Consider the following 21109-nt stretch of genomic DNA (forward strand, 5'->3'; position numbering starts at 1 on the left):
CAATGAAGACCCACAACTGATGCCACCCATTGTGTCACTGCAGAGTGGGTGTAGGTGTATTTGCAGGGCTCTTTTGTGCAGACGACTGAGAGACGTCGGCGATGTCCCCGGTGGCACCCTGGAAGGATGCGGAGGAGGAGTTGTTGAGGGCAGTGGTGACTGTGACAGCAACAGGTAAGAAGATGCTGCTCGGGCCAGCCGGGAGCAGCTCAGCATGAAGGAGGCTGCAGATGTCCACGACGACATGTCGAGTGACTCTGAGCCTTTGTGTGCATTGCTGCTCAGAGAGGTCCAGGAAGCTGAGCCTCCGTCTGTGGACCCTGTGGCGAGGGTAGTACCCTCTGCGACGCATCTCTCTTTGCGGTTGCCCTCCCTCCTGCTGTGCAGGTGGATGTGTCACAGCAATGTGTTGTGGAGCTCCACGTGTCAGAGGTGGACTGCGTGGCCGGTGATGCTGTTCGCCCTCTGAGGATGTCATGACTGCAGCTACGGCAGCCCCCATCCGGAAGATGCACATCTGAGGGGGTCCGCAAGGTAGGTACAAGTGTCTGGACACCGGGGTAAGTGTGCAAGTTGGTGAGTTTTATTGTTAGGAGGAGGGTGGTGGAGGCCAAACTTTGTCCAAAGTGACAGAGTGGCCTCCTGCAATGAGTGAGGGTCTCCCCCCACCCACCTGTCAAATGGACCTTTGCAGCTGCCACAGGTTGATGGCTGCAACACGTCCATTTGAACTGGGAGTGTTTCCCCCAGTACGGGAAACAGTCCCAGTCAGTTGCAAAATCCCATCCCTGCTAAAATAACTGGTCAATCAGGACTGTAAACGACCTGAAGTACCTGTTCAATTACTTTAAGTGGCACCCTGCCGGCTTTAATTGCTGGCGGGAGTCCCACATGCGGGGGCTGTGCGTGCATGTGAGCGCGTCAGTGGGGAACCCGGAAATGGGGCGGGTTGGAGCCGGGCTCCCGCCCCGCCCCGGGAATCCCCGATTTTCGCAGCCCCCTCCCCGCCACCAACGCACCCGATTGCGAGTGCGAAAATCGAGCCCTGGGTTTCATTGCTTCATAGAATCATAGAACGATGCAACACAGAAGGAGGCCATTCGGCCCATTGTGCCTTTGATTGAGCTATCCGATTAGTCCCATTCCCCTGCCCTTTCCCCATCGCCCTGCAAATTTTTCCCCTTCAACAATTTATCCAATTCCTTTTTGAAAATTATTATTGAATCTGCATCCGCCATCCTTTCAGGCAGTGCATTCTAGATCATAACAACTTGCTGTTTAAAACAATTTCTCCTCATCTCCCCTCTGGCTCTTTTGCCAATTACCTTAAATCTGGGTCCTCTGGTTACTGACACTTCTGCCACTGGAAACAGTTTCTCACTTATTTAGTAAAACCCTTCATGGTTTTCAACACCTCTAATAAATCTCCCCTTAACCTTCTCTGCTCGAAGGAGAACAGTCCCAGTCTCAAAAAGAATTGAGGAATAAGAGAGGACTTAAAACTATAAATGGGAGTTGTCTACAGACCTCCTGATAGCGGCAATGAAGTGGTAGAATGTATTAATTCAGAGATTAGAGAGGCTTCGAGCAAAAACTGAGACTTTAATTTTCAAATAGATTGAGAAGAGCAGACTAGCTCAAGTCAGAAAGGTAGTGAATTTCTTGAGTGCATTCAAGATAGTTTTCTGGAACAATGTGTTCTGGAACCAATTGAGCAGGACAAGAAGAGGAGGGCAGGCCATACTAGATTTAGTAATGAGTAATGAGCCAGACTTAGTTAATAATTCAACAGGAAGGGAACATTTATCTGACAGTGATCACAATATCATCGAATTCCATGTTAGGTTTGAAAAGGAGAAACGTCACACAGTTACTTAGATTCTAGATTTTGGGAATGTTAACGGGATGAGACAGAGACTGACGACGGCAATCTGGTCAAAACTACTGATGAACAGTGGGAGGTGATCAAAAAATAATTTCGCTTAATACAGGACCAGTGTATATGCCTAAAGGGTAAGAGCTCTACTTCCCAAATAAAACAGCCATGGTGGACAAAAGAAGTGAGAGATAACATAAAACTAAAGGTAGGAGCATATAAAAGTGCAAAGAATATCGTAGATCCAGGGGACTGGGAGAGACAGAAAGAACAGCAAAGGAAGACAAAAAAAAGATAGTGAGAGCTGCAAAAAGAGAATAATAAAGGCAACTTGGGAGGATATCAAGATTAATACAAAAAGATTTTACAATTATATTGGAAGAAAAGTGGTCATCAATGGTAACGTGGGTCCTTCCGAAACAGATGTGGGTAATGTTGCAAATGAAAATAAGGAAATGGCAGAATTGTTGAATAATTACTTTAGGCATAATTTTAGCTCAGAGCCGGGAAGTTGCGGGGTGGGGGGGGGGGGAAGGGCACGGGGTTGGGGGGGGGGTTGCGTGGGGTTGGTCGAATTGCGAATGAGAAACCCGGAAATACGGGTTTCCAAGATGTCCTTACGATTTTGACGTCAGGACATTTTTTTTTGTCTTTTTCCCGTCTCTCAGACCAGCCTGATTGACAGGCTGGACTCAATCGGACGGGAGAAGATCAAGGAAGAGGTAAGTGAACAGATAAATCTTAGATTGTTTGGATGGGGGGGGGGGGGGGGGGGGGGCGGCAGCATGGTGGAGGGGTCGCGATCGTCGGGGGGAGGGGGTCGCAGTAGGTCGGCTTGTTGGGTCTGGGGGAAGCACTCCTGCTTCTCCGTGCGCACAAACTGTGCTATAAAGGCACTTACCTGCAGTTTTGGGTGTTCTCCTCCTCCTCTCACATGGCGTGAAGGAGAAGGCCTGGGAATCCTGGCCCCAGAGGTTGAAATCACAGAACCTTTCAAAATGGAGGCTCACAGCCTCCTTGGAAGGTTTTAGTGACCAACCCGCCTCCTGGGAATGGGTTGGTTCCCCGCCCCTCGTCCCGCCCCTTGTCCCGGCCCCGTGAAAACCAGAAATGGGCGGGTTGGAGGCGGGTCTGAAATTGTTACAATTTTCAATGCCCCCCACCCCTAGCCCACCTGTTTTTCCCATTTATTATCCTGCCCTTTGTATCAGTCTTCACAGCAGAGGAAGAGGATAATATACCTGACGTTCCAGGGAAACTAATAATAAGTCAAAGTCTGGAACTTACTAAAGTTAACAAAAGCAAGAAAACAGTATTAGAAAATAAAGCTCCCGTCTACACAACACTGCACGAAAGGCTGACAAATCCCCAGGACCTGATGGTTTCCACCCCAGGGTTTTAAAGGAAGAAGGTGAGGAAATTGCAGATGCTTAAGCCATAATCTTCTAAAGTTCTCTCCATTCAGGAATTGGATTGGAACATTGCAAACATAACTCTATTATTTAAGAAAGGTGAGAGAGAGAAACCAGAATAGGCCTGATAGTCTAACATCTGTTGTGGGGAGGCTATTGGAATCTATAATTAAGGACAGATTGAGTGAACACTGAGAGAAATTTGAGCTGATTAGAGAGAGGCAACATGGCTTTGTAAAGGATGGGTCATGTCTAATGAACCTAATTAAATTTTTTGAGGAATATCTATGGATGTAGGTTATATGGACTTCCAGAAGGCATTTGATAAAGTTCCTCATAAGAGACTGGTAGCAAAAAGTAAAGCTCATGGAATTGAAGGCGAATTATTGACCTGGTTAGGGGATTGGTTCGGCGGTAGAAGAGAGAGGGCTCTAAATTGGGTCGTGTAGTGCCCATTGTTTCGGCACAACACGGCCTCTCCGACATCCAAGATGGCGTCTTGGATGCGCACGCACGTTTCCAGCATGACATGCGCCAGATGTCATCTTGGTATAGGAGTTTGCACAGGCGCAGATGGCGAACACTGAAATCATGTAAAGTAGGGAGAAAATGGATAAAATCAGTGTGCAACGCTGATTTAAAGTGATAGACACCATTTTGGGACTTAACGCTCAACTCAACGCACAGTCTTAACCCCGACCATCTAAACGTTTCATCGAGTTCCTGGAGGACCCCCCATCGGCGCTATTTAAAAGAGACCTTGCAGGATTTACAGGTTAGTGGCTGGATTTTTGCTTCTGGCTGCCGAGTCATTTTTAACTGTTTTTAGAGGTCTCCTAGACTTGAATACTAGGACGCGGGGACATAGCCTAACATTTAGAGCCAGGGCGTGCAGGAGTGAAGTTAGAAAATATTTCTACACACAAAGGGTGAGAGACGTTTGGAACGTTCTTCTGCAGATGGTGATGCTAGCTCACGAGTGAAAGTTAAATCTGAAACTGATAGATTTCTGTGAACCAAGGGTATTAAGGGATGGGGCTAAGGCGGGTATATGGAGTTAGATCACAGGTCCACCATGATCTTATTGAATGGCGGAACAGGCTCGAGGGGCTAAATGCCACTGCCACTTGCTGCCTCTTGATATGCGCCACCTTCTCCTGCAAGAAAGCGTGTGTCTGGGTGATGTGCCTGTTATGGTTGAATAGCTGCCAGCTTGTGGCTTGTGAGTTGTGGGTGGGCGGCTTGAAACAGTGGTAATGTGTGAGACTTGAGTACTGATGGAAAGAGTTTGTTGGTGTGTGGGTGATGGGTGTGTGGTACATTGTGCAGTTGGTAGGAGACACTACTTAAAGTTGACCTCACTCACCTTGACCAATCATGTGAAAGCATTGAACTTCTTCCTGCACTGCATCCATGTTCATGATGCTGTGCGCCTGGCACTGACTTCGTCCCCTACTGCCTCCCACTGCCTTTTGGGTATATGTCTAGAGGGGCTATTGCCCCCCTCCCTCCCCCCACTGCAGATATAGACTGTCCCTCTTTCTGTCCAGCTCTTGCACCAACGCCCTTGGTGCATCAGCAGAGAACCTTGATTGAGAGATTGAGCTCCCCCGGTGGTGGAAAGTGTGAATTGCACTGATTCCATGAGCAAGGCCTGGAATGGAACGCTGATTGCAATAGAGTCCTCCATCCCAGGAAACTTGTGTCCTGCCTGCGCAGGGACCATTGGGCGCGGGGTAACAGCACATCATGCTAACCTCGCCTAAAAACGGCCACTGTCCAATTTTTCCCCCAGAGAGTCTTGTAACGGGTACTCGAATTGGAAGAAAGTGACTAGTGGTGTCCCAGGGATCTCTGCTGGGGTCTTAACTATTCACTACATTTATTAATAACTTAGAATACAAGTTAGAGAGCCATATATCCAAGTTTGCCAATGAAACAAAGATGGGTGACATAGTAAGTAGTGTAGACGGGAGCTTAAAATTACAGAGACATTGATTGATTAAGTGAATGGGCATAACTGCGGCAGATGGATTTCAATGCAGGAAAATGTGAGGTCATCCATTTCGGAACAAGAAAGCATCGATCCGAATTTTCTTTTAAATGGTGAAAATCCAGGAACAGTGGAGTTTCAAATAGATTTGGGGGCCCATGTACACAGATCACTAAAATGTAGTGGTCAGGTACAAAATATAATCATAAAGGCTAATGGAATGTCAGCCTTGAAAGCTGGAGGGCTGGAATATAAAGGGGAGGAAGTTTCGTTACAGCTATAAAAGCCCTGGTTGGACCACATCTGGAGCACTGTGTACAGTTCTGGGCACCGCACCTTAGAAAGGAAATATTGGCCTTGGAAGGAGTGCAGCGCAGATTCACCAGAATGTTACCAGGGCTCCAAGGATTAAATTATGAGGAGAGATTACAGACACGAGGCTTGTATTCCCTGGAATATAGAAGGTTAAAGGCTGATGTGATTGAGGTTTTTCGGAAATGAAAGGAATCGATAGGGTCGATAGAGAGAAACCTTTTTTGCTTGTAGGGGAGTCTACGACAAAGGGGCATAACATTAAAATCAGAGCCATGCTATTCAGGAGAGACTTCAGGAAACACTTCTTCACACAAAGGATGGAGAAGTGTGGAACTCTCTCCCACAGAAAGCAGTAGATGCTAGTTCAATTAATAATTTTAAATCTGAGATCGATAGATTTTTGCGAGCCAAGAGTATTAAGGGATTATGGAGCCAAGGCGGGTGGATGGAGTTAGGATACAGATCAGCCATGATCTCATTGAATGGCGGAACAGGCTCCAGTGGTTGAATGGCCTACACCTGTTCCTATGTTTTCTAGTCTCTCCATGCAACTGAATTCCCGCATTCCTGGTACCATTCTAGTAAATATCCTCTTCACCCTCTCTAAGGCCTTGATATCCTTTCTAAAGTGTGGTACTCAGAATTGAACATAATACGCCAGCTGGGACCTAACTAGTGATTTATAAAGGTTTAACAGAACTTCCATGCTTTTGTATTCTGTGCCTCTGTTTATAAAATCCAGGAACACATATGCTTTTTTTAACAGCCTTCTTAACTTGTCCTGCCATCTTCAAAAGATCCCCAGGTCTCTCTGTTCCTGCACCCCCTCCAAATTTGTACCCTTTATTTTATATTGTCTCTTCTCATTCTTCCCACCAAAATGCATCACTTCACACTTCTCTGCGTTGAATTGCCTCTGCCATGTGTCCACCCATTTCACCAGTCTCTCTCTGTCCTCCTGAAGCCTTTTACGATCATCCTCTCTATTTACTACATTTTCGAGTTTCATGTCATCTGCAAACATTGAAATTATATCCTGTATACACGAGTCCAGGTCATTAATATAGATCAAAAAGAGCAGTGGTTCTGATAATGACCCCTGGGGGACATGGCTGTGTACTTCACTCCAGTCTGGAAAACAACCATTCACCAATACTCTCTGCTTTTATCTCTTAGCCAATTTTGCATCCAAGCTGCCACTGCCCCTTTAATCCCATGGACTTCAATTTTGCTAACAAGTCTATTATATGGTACTTTATCAAACACCTTTTGAAAATCCAGATACACCACATCAACCGCACTACCCTCATCAACCGTCTCCGGTACTTCATCAAAGAACTCAATCGAGTTAGTAAAACACGATTTGAGTTTAATAAATCCGGGCAGTCTGTCATTTATTAACCCATATTTTTCCAAGTGACAATTAATTTTGTCTCAGATTATTGTCTCTAAAAGTTTCCCCACCACCGTCATTAGGCTGACAGGCCTGTAGTTACCGGGTTTATCCCTCTCCCCTTTTTTGAACAGGCGTGTAACATTTGCAATCCTCCAGCACCACTCCCCTATCCAAGGAGGATTGAAAGATTGTGGCTGGGGCCTCAGCTATTTCCACCCTTACATCCCTCAGCATCCGAGGATGCATCCCATCCAGACCAGGTGACTTTTCTACTTTCAGTGCTGCCAACCTTTTTAGCATCTCCTCTTTATCTATTTTTATCCTATCCAATTTCCCTACTATCTCCTTCTTTACCGTGACATTGGCAGCATCCTCCTCTTTAGTGAAGACAGATGGAAAGTACTCATTTAGTACCTCAGCCATGCCCTCTGCCTCCAAACGATGATCTACTTTTTAGTCCCTAATCGGCCCTACCTTTCCTTTGACTGCCCTTTTAGTATTTATATGTTTACAAAAGACTTTTGGGTTCCATTTTATGTTGTCCGCTAATCTATTCTCATACACTCTCTTTACCCCTCTTATGTTCTCCTCTGGTTTAACATTTCAACTGAAAGCCGTTACCTCCGACAGTGTAGCACTCCCTCAGTACTGTACAGGAGTATCAGACTGGATTCCGTGTTCACGTCTCTAGAGTGGGACTTAAACCAATGAACTTTCAACTTCGAGGCGATAGTGCTAACTCTGAGCTAAGGCTGGAACCGAAAATTCGGAGAGACCTGAGGAGTCCACGGTTTTAGATCTTGCGGATAATGAGCATGACCACAAGGAGATGATGACCCTTGATTTAAACCCAGTGCAGATTCATAGAGCAGGGGGAAGAAGAATGTACGGGTCATCGAGGTAAGAGGAAGAAGAGATGAATAACTGTAAATATATTGACACAAAAGAAAGGCTACAATGCAGAGAGAGACAGAGATAGAGAAGGAGGTAGAAATAGAGACAGTGGCAGATAGACTAAACAGAATGGTCTTCTCTTTATAAGGCAATAGGTTCCTGCTAGGATCCTCTCATTAGTTTGTTAGAAAATGTGTTTGTGTGTGAGCACGTGTGTGAGAGAGCGTACCAATGTCTATCTGAGTGTATGAGCGTGCGTGTGTGTGACTGAGAGCTTGAGTGTGTGAGTGAGACTGCTTGAGTGTGAGTGTGAGTGTGAGAATCAACCGTGTGTAACACTGGAACTCTTAACTTTGTTTTGTACGACCCTACAGGAAGTGAGAGCGCAAAACCTTTGGAAGTATGAAAATACCAGGGCATAAATTCTCTTGCGCGGTGGCACAAACCGAGTGACAGTGAATCGGCCGCCCGTTTCACGCCACGCCATTGAAGACGATGGAAATGAAAACACTTCTGCCAAGCCAAATTTATTCCTCACCATGCCGAGGGAGTCTACGGGATGATATTTGACCTGCCGCCAGTCCCGAGCACCCGTTATAGACACCGCCCGATACCACTCAGATGGTGAAGACAAAATCTACCCAGCGGGGAAATTCCACTTCTTTGCTCCTGTGCACACAGTTCTTCATCCATTTATTTAATGAAATCAAACATCGCAGGCTGACGAGTGCAGGATCGAAATATCCACCCCATAATCATTGGTCTAATTAAAGTGATATTATATTCTCACGGTACGATGAACTCTCACCTGTTCCTCTTGACTAGTGATCACCACAAGATGGGATTTGTTCCCACTGCAATACTTCGCACTTGCAGTCCAATTTCGTCGTTCAGTTGAAAAAAAGTAACAACTTCTGTTAAAAAACTTCCATTCCTTTGGACAAAATATCTCATCACACTCTGTAAGAAAACAGATTTTGTTGGCATATTTCACTAGAGATAGAGAAACAATTGGATTATATAGAACGATAGATAGAGAGAGAAATAGATGGGCAGATAGAAATGAACCCTAGTGCTTGATTTGCCTTTTTTATAGTCTTATTAACCTGCGCTGTTACTTTTAATGATTTGTGTATCTGTACCCCGTGATCCCTTTGCTCCTCTATCCCATTTAGACTCTGATTATGCAAGCAGTATGTGGCCTCCTTATTCTTCCTACCAAAATGCATCACCTCATACTTACTAGTATTGAAATTCATTTGCTAATTACATGCCAATTCTGCACGTTTATTAAAGTCCTCTTGCATTTTGATGCATTTTTCCTTTGTATTAACTGCACCCCCTAATTTGGTTCATCCGCAGATTTTGAGATTGTACTTCCAATTCCCGAATCCCTGTGGAACACCACTTCCAACCTTTTGCCAGTCTGAGTAGCTAGCCTTAACTGCTGCTCTGTTTTCTGTTTTGTACCAACTTGCTATTCATTCTGCTACCTGTCCTGTGACTCTACCTGCTCTGACCTTAGCCATGAGTCTACAATGTGGTACCTTATCGAAGGCCTTTTGGAAATCCAGATATATTACATCCACTAAATTATCCTTGTCCACTCTTTCTGTTACTTATTCGAAGAATTCAATAAAGTTGGTCAAGCATGACTTTCCCTTCTGAAATCCGTGCTGACTATTCTTTATTATATTTTCATTCTCCAGATGTCTTTCTATTACGTCTTCAAGTAAAGATTCCATTATCTTTCCTACCACCAGCGTTAAGCTAACTGGTCTATAGTTGCCTGAACTTATTCCATTTACCTTTTTAAATATAGGAATAACATTAACTGTCTCCCAGTCCTCTGGCACTACTCCTTTTTCTAGTGAATTTATATATATGTAACAGTGCCTCTGCTATCTCCTCCCTAACATCTTTTAATATTCGCCAATGCAATCCATCCAGACCAGGGGTCTTATCCTCCCTAAGTTTAATTAGTTTATCAATTAACTCACCCCTTTCTATCTTAAGTGTTTAAATATCTTTTTCGACTTCTTCTAATGTCCTGTCCACCTTGTTAGTTTCCTGATAAATACGGAGGCAAAGTAACTGCTCAATATTTCTGTCATTTTGCTGTCATTACCTGTGAGTTTATCTTGTGCATCCCTTAGTGGCCCTATCCCTATTCTGTTTTTCCTTTTGTTATTTATGTGCCTGTAGAATACTTTACTATTTGTTTTTATATTCTTTGATAAATTAATCTCGCAGTTCCTCTTTGCTTTCTTAATTGTTTTGTATTACTTCTTTCCTAACCTCTTTGTATTCCCTTTTGTCATCCTCTCCTTCATTGTCTATGTCATTTGTGTATGCATGTTTCTTTAGTTTCAATTTTACCCTTATTTCTTTATTCATCCATGGTGTTTCATTACTGGCTAGTTTGTTCTTGCTTTTCAGCGGAATATATTTCTCCTGAACTCTATTGATCACCATTTTGAATATTACCCACTGCTGTCCCATTTCTTTGTCTGTCTAATTTTTTTCCAGTTTACCTTCCGTAGTTCCACTCCCATCCCCTCAAAATTAGCTTTTTTCCAGTCAATTACTTTGGTCTTTGTCTTATTATGTCTTTCTCAATCATTATTTTAAACTTTATAATGTTATGACCACTATTGCCTAGATAGAACCATGGAATCATTACAGCACAAAAGGAGGCCATTTGGCCCATCGAGCCAGTGCTGGCTCCTTGTAAGAGCAATCCAGTTAGTCCTATTCCCCCACTCTTTCCCTGTAGTCCTGCAAATTATTTCACTTCAAGTATTTATCCAATTCCTTTTTGAAAACCACAATTGAATCTGCTTCCACTACCCTTTCAGGCAGTGCATTCCAGATCATAACTACTCGCTGAGTAAAAGAAAATTCTCCTCATGTCGCCTTTGGTTCTTTTGCCAATGACCTTAAATCTGTGGCTCTATTTCTTGACCCTTCCACCAATGGGAACAGTTTCTCTCTATTTCCTTTATCTCAGCCCTTCATGATTTTGAACACTTCTATCAAATCTCCTCTCAACCTTCTCTGTTCTAAGGAGAACAACCCCAGCTTCTCCAGTCTATCCATGTAACTGAAGACCCTCATCCCTGGAACCATTCTGGTAAATCTTTTCTGCACCTTCTCTAAGGCCTTCACATCCGTCCTAAAGTACGGTGCCCAGAATTGGACACAATAATTCAGTTGTAGCCAAACCAGTGTTTCATAAAGGTTCAACTTAAATCCCTTGCTTTTATACTCTATGCCTCTATTCATAAGCTCAGGATCCCGTATGCTTTTTTAACCACTTTCTCAACCTGTCCTGCCATCTTCAACGATTTGTGCACATATGCCCTCAGGTATCCCTGTTCCTGCACCCCTTTTAGAATTGTACCATTTAGTTTATATTGCCTCTCCTTGTTCTTCCTGCCAAAATGTATCACTTCTCACTTCACTGCATTAAATTTCACCTGCCTTTTGTCCGTCCATCCCACCAGCCTGTCCATGTCCTCTTGAAGTCTATTACTATTCTCCTCATTGTTTACTACACTTCCAAGTTTTGTGCCAAGTGTAAATTTTGAAGTTGTGCCCTGTACACCCAAGTCCAATTCATTAATAAATCAAAACAAAAGCAGTGGTCCTAGTACCGACCCCTGGGGAACAAACTGTATATCTTCCTCCAGTCCGAAAACAACTGTTCACCATTATTCTCCATTTCCTATCACTTAGCCAATTTCGTATCCATGCTGCCACTGCCTCTTTTATTCCATGGGTATCAATTTTGCTGACAAGCGACACTTTATCAAATGCCTTTTGAAAGTCCATATACACAACATCAATCACATTGCCCTCATCAACCCTCTCTGTTACCTCATCAAAAAACTCAATCAAGTTGGTTAAACACGATTTGCCTTCAACAAATCCGTGTTGGCTTTCCTTAATTAATCCTCACTTATCCAAGTGACTATCAATTTTGTCCCGGATTATCGTGTCTAAATTTTCCCCACCACCGAGGTTAAAATGACTGGCCTGTCTTAGCCGGGTATATACTTACACTCTTGTTCAAAAAAGGGCCTAACATTTGTGTGTTGTGAACATTGTAAGATGTTCCCCAATGCTTACTTTTCTTATCTGTTCTGGCTCATTTCCCATTACTAGATCCAGCAGTGATTCCTCTCTTGTTGGGCTTCTCACATACGGTGTAAGAAGGGAGTCCTGCACACACTGTAAAAACTCCATTCCCTTTTCTCCTTTCCCTACCTCTCTTATTGCCAGTTTATTTAGGGGTAGTTGAAATCTCCCATCATTATTATTCGATGCTTTTTATTTATTTCATAGATTTGCCTCCATATTTCTTCCTCCACTTCCCTTCCACTATTAGGTGGTCTGTGGAATACCCCTATTAACGTGATCGATCCCTTCTTATCCTTTGTCTCAATCCATAAGGATTCTGTTTCTATCTTAATGTTACTTATGTTCCTTTTTTCTAATTTCATTATGTTGTCTCTAATTAGTACAGCTACCCCACCCCCCACCTTCCTTCTCTCTCCTTTCTAAATATATTCTACCCTGCAATATTTAACTGCCAGTCCTGTTCCGTTTGTAACCATGTTTGAGTTATCCCTACCACATCTGGCTCCTCGCTATGAATTATTGCCTCCAATTCTCCCGTTTTATTTCGGACGCTGTGCACATTGCTGTACAGGCAATTTAATTTGTTTTCAGTAATTGTTCCCATCCCTTTGTTTTTAACAGTCATTTTGCACTCATGTTCTGTAACTGTATTTGTTCCCTGACCGTTTGTTACTCTTATGCCTTAACTTGGTCAGACCTTTTCTTTCATTTCCTATTTCTTTTTTCTTCAGACTTATGTCCTCTTCTCCAGTTCTCTCCCCCGCTCCCCCCCCCGCCACCCCCCGTCTTACAAGTTTAAAGTCCTTTGACAGCCCTATTTATCCTTTCCGGTAGGACACTGGTCCCATTCCGGTTCAGGTGGAGCCCGTCCCAACGGTACAGCTTCTTCCAGTCCCAGTACTGGTGCCAGTGTCCCATGAAATGGAACCCCTCCTTCCCACCCCAGTCTTTCAGCCACACATTCACCTTCCTGATCTGTCTATCTCTATGCCAATTAGCTCGTGGCTCGGGTAGTAATCCCAAGGTAACCATCCTTGAGGGGTCCTGCTTTTTAATTTAATTCCTAACTTCTGATATTCTCTTAGCGGGGCCTCCTCACTTTTCTTTTCGATGTCATTGGTCACAACATGGACCACGACAACTAGATCTTACATCTCCCCTTTCAAGCTCCTCTCCAGCTGATTCAAGATACCCTTTACACTTGCACCAGGCAGGCAACACACCCTCCTGGACTCTCGGTCGTGACTGCAGAGGACACTATAATATATATATTACATACATAGATTGATAGATACATAGATAGATATTAGATAGACAGCCAGACAGACAGAAAGACAAATAAATAACCACATGGGTGTATATGTATGGATAATGGAATGAATCGGTGGGGACATGGATGAGTGGGTGATTACGTAAATAGGTGGATGGGTGAATAGATTCCTGAAATATGAATCATTATTATACCTACCTAGAGTGCAATTCTGATCACAAAACCTCATCCAAAGTTGCATGTTTTTTTCCTGGAGATGTATAAAGTTGCTGTTCAATTTCTCAAATTCCTTGTGGGCGAAATATCCTTAAAATAATGAGGAACTCTTTACAACGTCAAAAGAATAACACACAATTAAGGCGAGATAAACAAGTAACCTAAGATAAACTATAAAACACGCTTGGTGATATATTGGGGCAGAAATTGTTTGTAAAATAACAGTGACTTCAATAATACGATAGCAACAGTTGGAAAATGTTTTTGGGAAAAACTGTATCTCGAGACCTTACATCGCTTCTAACCTGCTTTATGGGACACTGTAATGAAGATGATAATCTGCATCTAACCCGTGCTCTACCTGATTAGGGACAATTGTTGAGGAAATTTATTCCATATTAAATATGAAGTGTATCAGTCCAGGACGCATTTCACAGGGAAACCGTCTGGATCGAACGTGTGGTGTCGCTGAGCTGGGAGTGTTTGATGGGGCAGTGTAGAGGGAGCTTTACTCTGTATCTAACCCTTGCTGTACCTGCCCTGGGAGTGTTTGATGGGGCAGTGTAGAGGGAGCTTTACTCTGTATCTAACCTTTGCTGTACCTGCCCTGGGATTGTTCGATGGACCGTGTAGAGGGAGCTTTACTCTGTATCTAACCCATGCTGTACCTGCCCTGGGAGTGTTTGATGGGGCAGTGTAGAGGGAGCTTTACTCTGTATCTAACCCGTGCTGTACCTGCCCTGGGAGTGTTTGATGGGGCAGTGTAGAGAGAGCTTTACTCTGTATCTAACCCATGCTGTACATTTCCTGGGATTATTTTGATGGGATAGAGACAGCTCTAATGATCCCTCCTCCCCCGTTGGGCCAACAGTGTGAACCAGGACGAATTAGGAATGAGTGATGAAGAGAAAAATAATAAGATTAATTTTACTGACCAGTTATTATTTGTGAAACAAGTGCTGCTTTTAGAGCAGAACAGATGACCAGAAGGACTATTGCCAGCACTTTCCAGGAGGCAGGTTTCTTGGTATCTAAAATGAGAAATGGTTTGACGAATGAAAAAATGAAACAAACACTGGAACGTACACGGCTCTGGGCTGATCATTTGAATCAAAGGAGTTTAGGAAACTTTCAAGAGCAACTAAAATAATTAGCATCAGAAATAATTTGTTGGTGATGCGTATCACAAACTATTTGTATAAAGGAGGAAGAGAGCATTTATCATTTTAAGACCATGGATTTAGTAATCAGGAAATGTTTTGTCCCGTATTGAGAGACAGGGAGTTTGATGAAGGACAGTTGAAGTATTTGGGTGTGAGGAGTTTATGATTTTCTGGAATGCTAGGGATATTGGGCTTGATCTGTTTGGAAAGAAAATCCCAGGGGGTAATTTTAACTTTTAGCGATGGTGTAAAACGGGTGATATCAGATCCACCGCCCATTATACTCCCGCCCATTTTACATCATCGCTGAAATTTAAAATGAACCCCCAGACTTCGAGATATTGAGGGACATTGTCAACTTGCCACTCGGGCGTAAATTGAAAAGGGGTGATTTTAACCCACCCCACCCGGCGTAGTTCACCTTCTTTCCTCTCTGCTTATCCTCATGTGCCTCGGTCTCATTCTCCCCTTCCCAGTTCACCGTAATGGGCCACAATTCACTGTAGCCAGCGAACAAACGGCGTCTATCATTCGTTAGACTTGCCTGTGCCCATTTAGTTTCCATAAGCTTTTGTACGACAAGTTGCTGTAAGTGAAATGTCCAAAGGGACTTCGGGGTTCAGGTACATAGATCATGGAAGTGTCATGAACAGGTGCAGAAAATAATCAATAAGGTTAATGGAATGCTGGCCTTTATATCTAGAGGACGAGAGTACAAGGGGGCAGAAGTTATGCTGCAGCTATACAAAACCCTGGTTAGACCGCACCTGGAGTACTTTGAGCAGTTCTGGGCACCGCACCTTCGGAAGGACATAATGGCCTTGGAGGGAGTGCAGCGTAGGTTTACTAGAATGATACCAGGACTTCAAGGGTTAAGTTACGAGGAGAGGTTACACAAATTGGGGTTGTACTCTCCAGAGTTTAGAAGGTTAAGGGGTGATCTGATCGAAGTTTATAAGACATTAAGGAGAACAGATAGGGTGGATAGAGAGAAACTATTTCTGCTGGTTGGGGATTCTAGGAGTAGGGGGCACAGTCTAAAAATTAGAGCCAGACCTTTCAGGAGTGAGATTAGAAAACATTTCTACACACAAAGGGTGGTAGAAGTTTGGAACTCTCTTACGCAAATGGCAATTGATGCCAGCTCAATTGCTAAATTTAAATGTGAGATAGATAGCTTTTTGGCAACCAAAGGTATTAAGGGATATGGGCCAAAGGCAGGTATATGGAGTTAGATTACAGATCAGCCATGATCTTATCAAATGGCGGAGCAGGCACGAGGGGCTGAATGGCCTACTCCTGTTCCGATGTGAGAGAGCCAAATAGCGTGGCGCCTTCTACAGGGCATCTGGGACCTCTGAACAGGACAAGCAATTGTGTATCTCCTGAGTCGATCAGATTGAAGCATCCTTAATGAACAGTGCAGAGTCTGAACCAGGAAATGTCATTTAGAATAGTGAATTCAATGTCAAATCAGTTACAGAGAGGGAAATGAAAGATTGAAATGAGAGAGAAAAAAAACAGAAAGAAAAAAGTAAAACAAAAATATAATTTAATTTTTAAAGACATCGCCAACAATTAAAATCTGAAGGAATGAGACTCCACACTGGTAAAAGTTAATTTTCAGTGCCAGAGAGGTAGATTGGCAGTAATTAAGACTTATCACGCCATTAAAATCGGTACTTAGACTGAAATGGACAAGCCCTAACTTTCTGTGGCGAGTTTAGTTCCTCTCACCCACACAAATACAGGAACTTCACGCTGTTCCATGTAACTGCCAGTCAGACAGCGAGATGCTGTTTCGTGCTGCATCTCGGACAGCAACTTCCGGATTTTTGCGTTTAACACTCGAGGGCCGCTCTCCAGTCGGATCAGCAATTTGTTTTCGGTACAGTTCCTAAAATAATATTCTAAGGAATATCCACTGATGCGGACTCTTTAATCCTCTGCCACCCCATATGTTAGGGAAGAGTTTGCCAAGAGAAGTTGGAGTTGTTCTCCTTAGAGCGGGCAAGGTTAAGGGGAGATTTGATAGAGGTGTTCAAAATCATGAGGTCTTTTGATAGAGTAAAGAAGGAGGAACGGTGTCCAGTGGTTAAAGGGTCGGTAACCAGAGTACGCAGATTTAAAGTAATTGGCAAAAGAGCCAGAGGTGAGATGAGGAAAAATGTTTTTACGCAGCGAGTTTTTCTGATCTGGAATGCACTGCCTGAAAGGGAGGTGGAAGTAATTTCAATGGTAACTTTCAAAAGGAAATTGAATAAATACTTGAAGGGGAAAATTTTGCAGTGCTACAGAGAAAGAGCAGGGGAGAGGGACCAATTGGACAACTCTTTCAAAGAGTCGGCAAAGGCATGATGGGCCGAATGGCCTCCTTCTGTGCTGTATCATTCTATGATTCTGATCCAAGCATCTGCCCCTCACCAGGATTTGCGCATAAATAACAGTGAGTGTCATTAAACTCACCATTATTCCGACAGTAAATTCTGACCCATTACCTTTCTATTGCAATTTCTCAACAGCCAAGTTCACGCTCTCTCTCCCTTGTCTGGTTCATCTTCCCAGCTGTGCACATCACATCCTCACTCATCTGGCTTATCTTCACATCTGCGTACTACACAACCTCATTTATCTAGTTCTACTTTTCACACGCCAAGGAACATTGTCACTTTCCCAGTTCAACTTATGTCCAGCTCACCTTCTCTCATGTATTAGTTGCCCTTCAGAGATGTCCAGTGCACCCTCTCCCCTGTCCAGTGTGCCCTCTCCCCTGTGAAGTCCATATTCTCTCTTGTCTAGTTCACCTTCTGAACATTTATGCCTCACCTTCTCATCTATCCAGTTCACCTTCTCACTTGTCCATGTCACCTTCCCACATACCTTTTCTCTTGTGTACTCCTATCTTCTCATCTGTGTATCTCACATTCGCAATTGCCTGAGTAACTCACCTCCTCACTTGTCTTGTTCTCCTGCCCACCTATCAAATTCACCTAATCACCTGTTCAGTTCAGATTCCGGACTCTCAAATTCACCTTCTCACTTGTGTAGTTCAACATCTCACCTGTAAAGGCTTCCTTCTGTGAAACGATTGTTTCTTTTAACGACAATCTCGAAACTTTCCTAGCTATTTGTTCTGGGCCTATTACACAAATTCCCAGATTGATTGAATTAAATTTAAACAGTTAGTCCTGGTGAGATTTCAGTTCCTGGTCTCTAGGTTTCTAGCTCAGAACCATAACCACTGGGCTCCCGTTTATCTTCTCAACTGCCCTGTTCACCATCGCACTCGTCTTCTACACCTTCTCACCTGCTAATTCACCTTTTTACTGTCCGGTTTATCTACTCACCTGAACAGTTCACATACTCACCTGTTAATTCACCTTCTCACCTGCTCAGTTCATCATTTCACCAGCCGATTCAATCTTTTCTCTTGTCTAGTTCACCTTCTTACCTGGCTAGTTCACTTTCTCTTGTCTTGTTCAACTTCTCACTCATGGTGTTGACTTTCTAACTGGCCCCTTGGGTTTACAAATTAACCGGTAGACACACATCCAGTCACTCAGCCACTTTCTCCAGCATTGACCTAATCTAGAGATTTCAGCTAAGACTGTGGATTGGGTGAAGCAATTCCCACGAGTCATGTTCAATCACCCCAGAAATGCGATGCAGAATTGCTCTGATGCGCCAGGTGATGGACATGAACAAGAAGATATGGTCATCAGATCTTCCGCTTCCAACAAAGCTTGGCCTGTATAAAACTTGCATCATTCCAATTCTCCTGTATACATCAGAGACTTGAACTGTCTCGCAAGCACACCAGGCAAACATTGATGCAGTGGACCATTGGCGTCACTGCTGCATCCACCATATTCGGTGGTGTGGCTGTGTCACAAATAGTCAGGTCTGAATGACGATCGCCCAACCTTCCCCAAGTGCTATAGGACGTTATTCACAATTTGGGCATGTGGCCAGGCTTGACGGCACACGGCACCTCCAGGGTACTCACAGCCTGTCGTCTGAAGACCTGGAAATGTCCCCTCAAAGTCTCAGAAGCACCTGGCTCTCTGACCGTTACAGCTGACCTTAGATCCCAGAATATAGGGCTCATCTCCGCCATGATGAGAGCTGAGGACCAAGAGAGTTGGAGACGTGCGATCCACCAAGCAACACTCCGAAAGAGCATGTTACAATCAACATCGTGTTCACCTGCTGCACTGACTAGTTCACCGTCTCAGCTGTGTAATTCACCTAGTCACCAGTCAAAGTTCATCTTCTTAGTTGATCTGGTTCAACATTTATTGTGTCTGGTTCACTTTCCCACTTTTCTAGCTCACTTTCTCATCAGCCAAGTTTTTCTTCTCATGTGTATGATTCACCTTCTCATATGTGTGGGTCTCAAAATCAAATGTTTAGTTCATCTTCGCACCTGGTTAGTTTAGTTTAACGTTTATCTGGTCTCTTTCATCTTCTCACCTATCTAGGTCACCTTATCATCTGAATCATTAATCTATCCTCTGCCTCGTTCACCGTCACACCTGAATCAATCATCTTTCACTTGTCTGGTTCATCGTCTCACCTAAATCGTTAACGTCTCACCTGCCTGGGTCACCATGTTACCTGTCCAGGTCACCGTCTCACCTGAATATTTAATCTCTCAATTGTCTTGTTCATTGTCTTACCCGTCTGGGTCACTGTGTCACTTGTCTGGGTCACCGTGTCACCTGTCTAGTTTGCCTTCTCATCTGTTTACTTCATCTACTCCCTTTTCTTCCTCACCTGTCAGTTGAGCTTCTCTTGTGTCCAGTTCACATTCTCCCCTATCTAGTAAACCTTTTCATCTGTCTATGGCACCTGATTATTTGTTTCGTTCCCTTTCTATCCTGTGCGGTTCACCCTGTAACCTGTACTTTTCAGTATCACGTCAGACAGTACATTTACTGGATGATAAGCGGGTAGCAACATTATTGTTCTTAGAATCATAGTATGGTACAGCACAGAAGCCGGCCATTTGCCCCTTTGTGCCTGTGCCAGTTCTCTGAAAGAGCTACCAATTAGTCCTACTCTCCTGCTCTTTCCCTGTAGCCCTGCATTTTTTCCCTTTTAAATATATATCCAATTTCCTTTTGAACGATTCTATTGAATGCCATAGCATACAAGGCTACGGACCAAATGCTGGAATATGGGATTAGAGTAGACAGGGCTGATGGCCGGCGCGGACACGATGGGCCGAAGGGCCTCTATCCGTGCTGTATGACTCTATGACTCTATGAATCTGCTTCCACCACCCTTTCAGGCAGTGCATTCCAGATCATAACATCTCGCTGATTTAAAAAAATGTCTCCTTATTCCCCCCTGGCATTTTTTTTGCCAATGATCTTCAGTGTCCTCTGGTTACCGACCCTTCTGCCAATGGAAACCGTTTCTCCTTATCCACCCTATCAAAACCCCTCATAATTTTGAACACCACTATTAAATCTCACCTTAACCTTCTGTGTTCTCAGGAGAACAATCCCAGCTTCTCCAGTCTCTTTACATAACTGAATTCCATCATCCCTGTAAACACTCAGGTAAATCTTCTCTGCACTCTCACCAAGGCTGTGACATCCTTTCTGAAATGTGGCGCCCAGAGTTGGACACAATACTCGAGCTGAGGTCTAACCAGTGATTTACAAAGGTTTACCAGAACGCCCTTGCTTTTGTACCTTATGCCTCTATTAATAAACCAAAGGATTTTGAATGCTTTGTTAAAGCCTAGTCGACTTGTCCTGCCATCTTCAAAGATTTGTGTATGTGAACCCCCAGGTTTCTCTGTTCCTGCAACCCCTTTAAAATTTACTTTCTGCTCCCTCTCCTTTTTCCGTCCAAAATACATCACTTCACACTACTGTGAGTTCAAATTCATATGCCTTGTGTCTGCCTCTTACACCAGTCAGTCTATGTCCTCCTGAGTCTCTTACTATCCTCCTCACTGTTTACTACATTTCCAAGTTTTGTGTCATCCGCAAACTTTGAAATTATGCCCCCTATACCCGTCCAGGTAATTAATGGCAAGAGAACCATGAGAAAAAACTTTTTACACAGTGAGTGGTTATGATCTGGAATTCACTGCCTGAGGAGGCTACGGTGATAGGGCAGGGGAGTGGGACTGGCTGGATTGCTCTTGCATAGAGCCAGCATGGACTCGACGGGCCAAATGGCCTCCTTCCATGCTGTAACCATTCTATGATTCTATGTATATCAAAAAGAGCAGTGGTCCTAATACTGACCGCCGAGGTAGAACAACACAGACTGCCCTCCAGTTTGAAAAACATTGTTCACTATTGCTCTTTGCTTCTGTCCCTCGGCCAATTTTGTATCCATACTGCCAGTGCCCCTTTAATCCCACGGGCTTGAATTTTGCTAACAAGTCTATTATGTGGCACTTTATCAAA

At 43.8% G+C, this 21109-nt stretch overlaps 1 protein-coding gene across 4 annotated transcripts in view; it reads right to left on the reverse strand.

Annotated features, from left to right (window-relative positions):
* The window catches only part of LOC137302107 (asialoglycoprotein receptor 1-like), a 45738-nt gene that overhangs the window by 7794 nt on the left and 16835 nt on the right, over positions 1-21109 (reverse strand). For 2 of the 4 annotated variants that reach the window (XR_010958427.1, XM_067971782.1), the window contains 3 exons: positions 14451-14546; positions 13498-13605; positions 8695-8846 (listed from right to left, as the gene is read on the reverse strand). Coding sequence is in view for 2 of the 4 variants with exons in the window: in XM_067971782.1 (XP_067827883.1) it covers positions 8695-8846; positions 13498-13605; positions 14451-14546 (356 nt within the window). In the remaining 2 variants the exon portion in view is untranslated. Of the gene's footprint in view, positions 1-8694; positions 8847-13497; positions 13625-14450; positions 14547-21109 lie in introns of all 4 variants that reach the window. The other 2 variants (XR_010958426.1, XM_067971783.1) reach the window with 2 other exon arrangements.

Source organism: Heptranchias perlo, chromosome 35 (genome assembly GCF_035084215.1).
Source record: "Heptranchias perlo isolate sHepPer1 chromosome 35, sHepPer1.hap1, whole genome shotgun sequence".
Taxonomy (NCBI): domain Eukaryota; kingdom Metazoa; phylum Chordata; class Chondrichthyes; order Hexanchiformes; family Hexanchidae; genus Heptranchias; species Heptranchias perlo.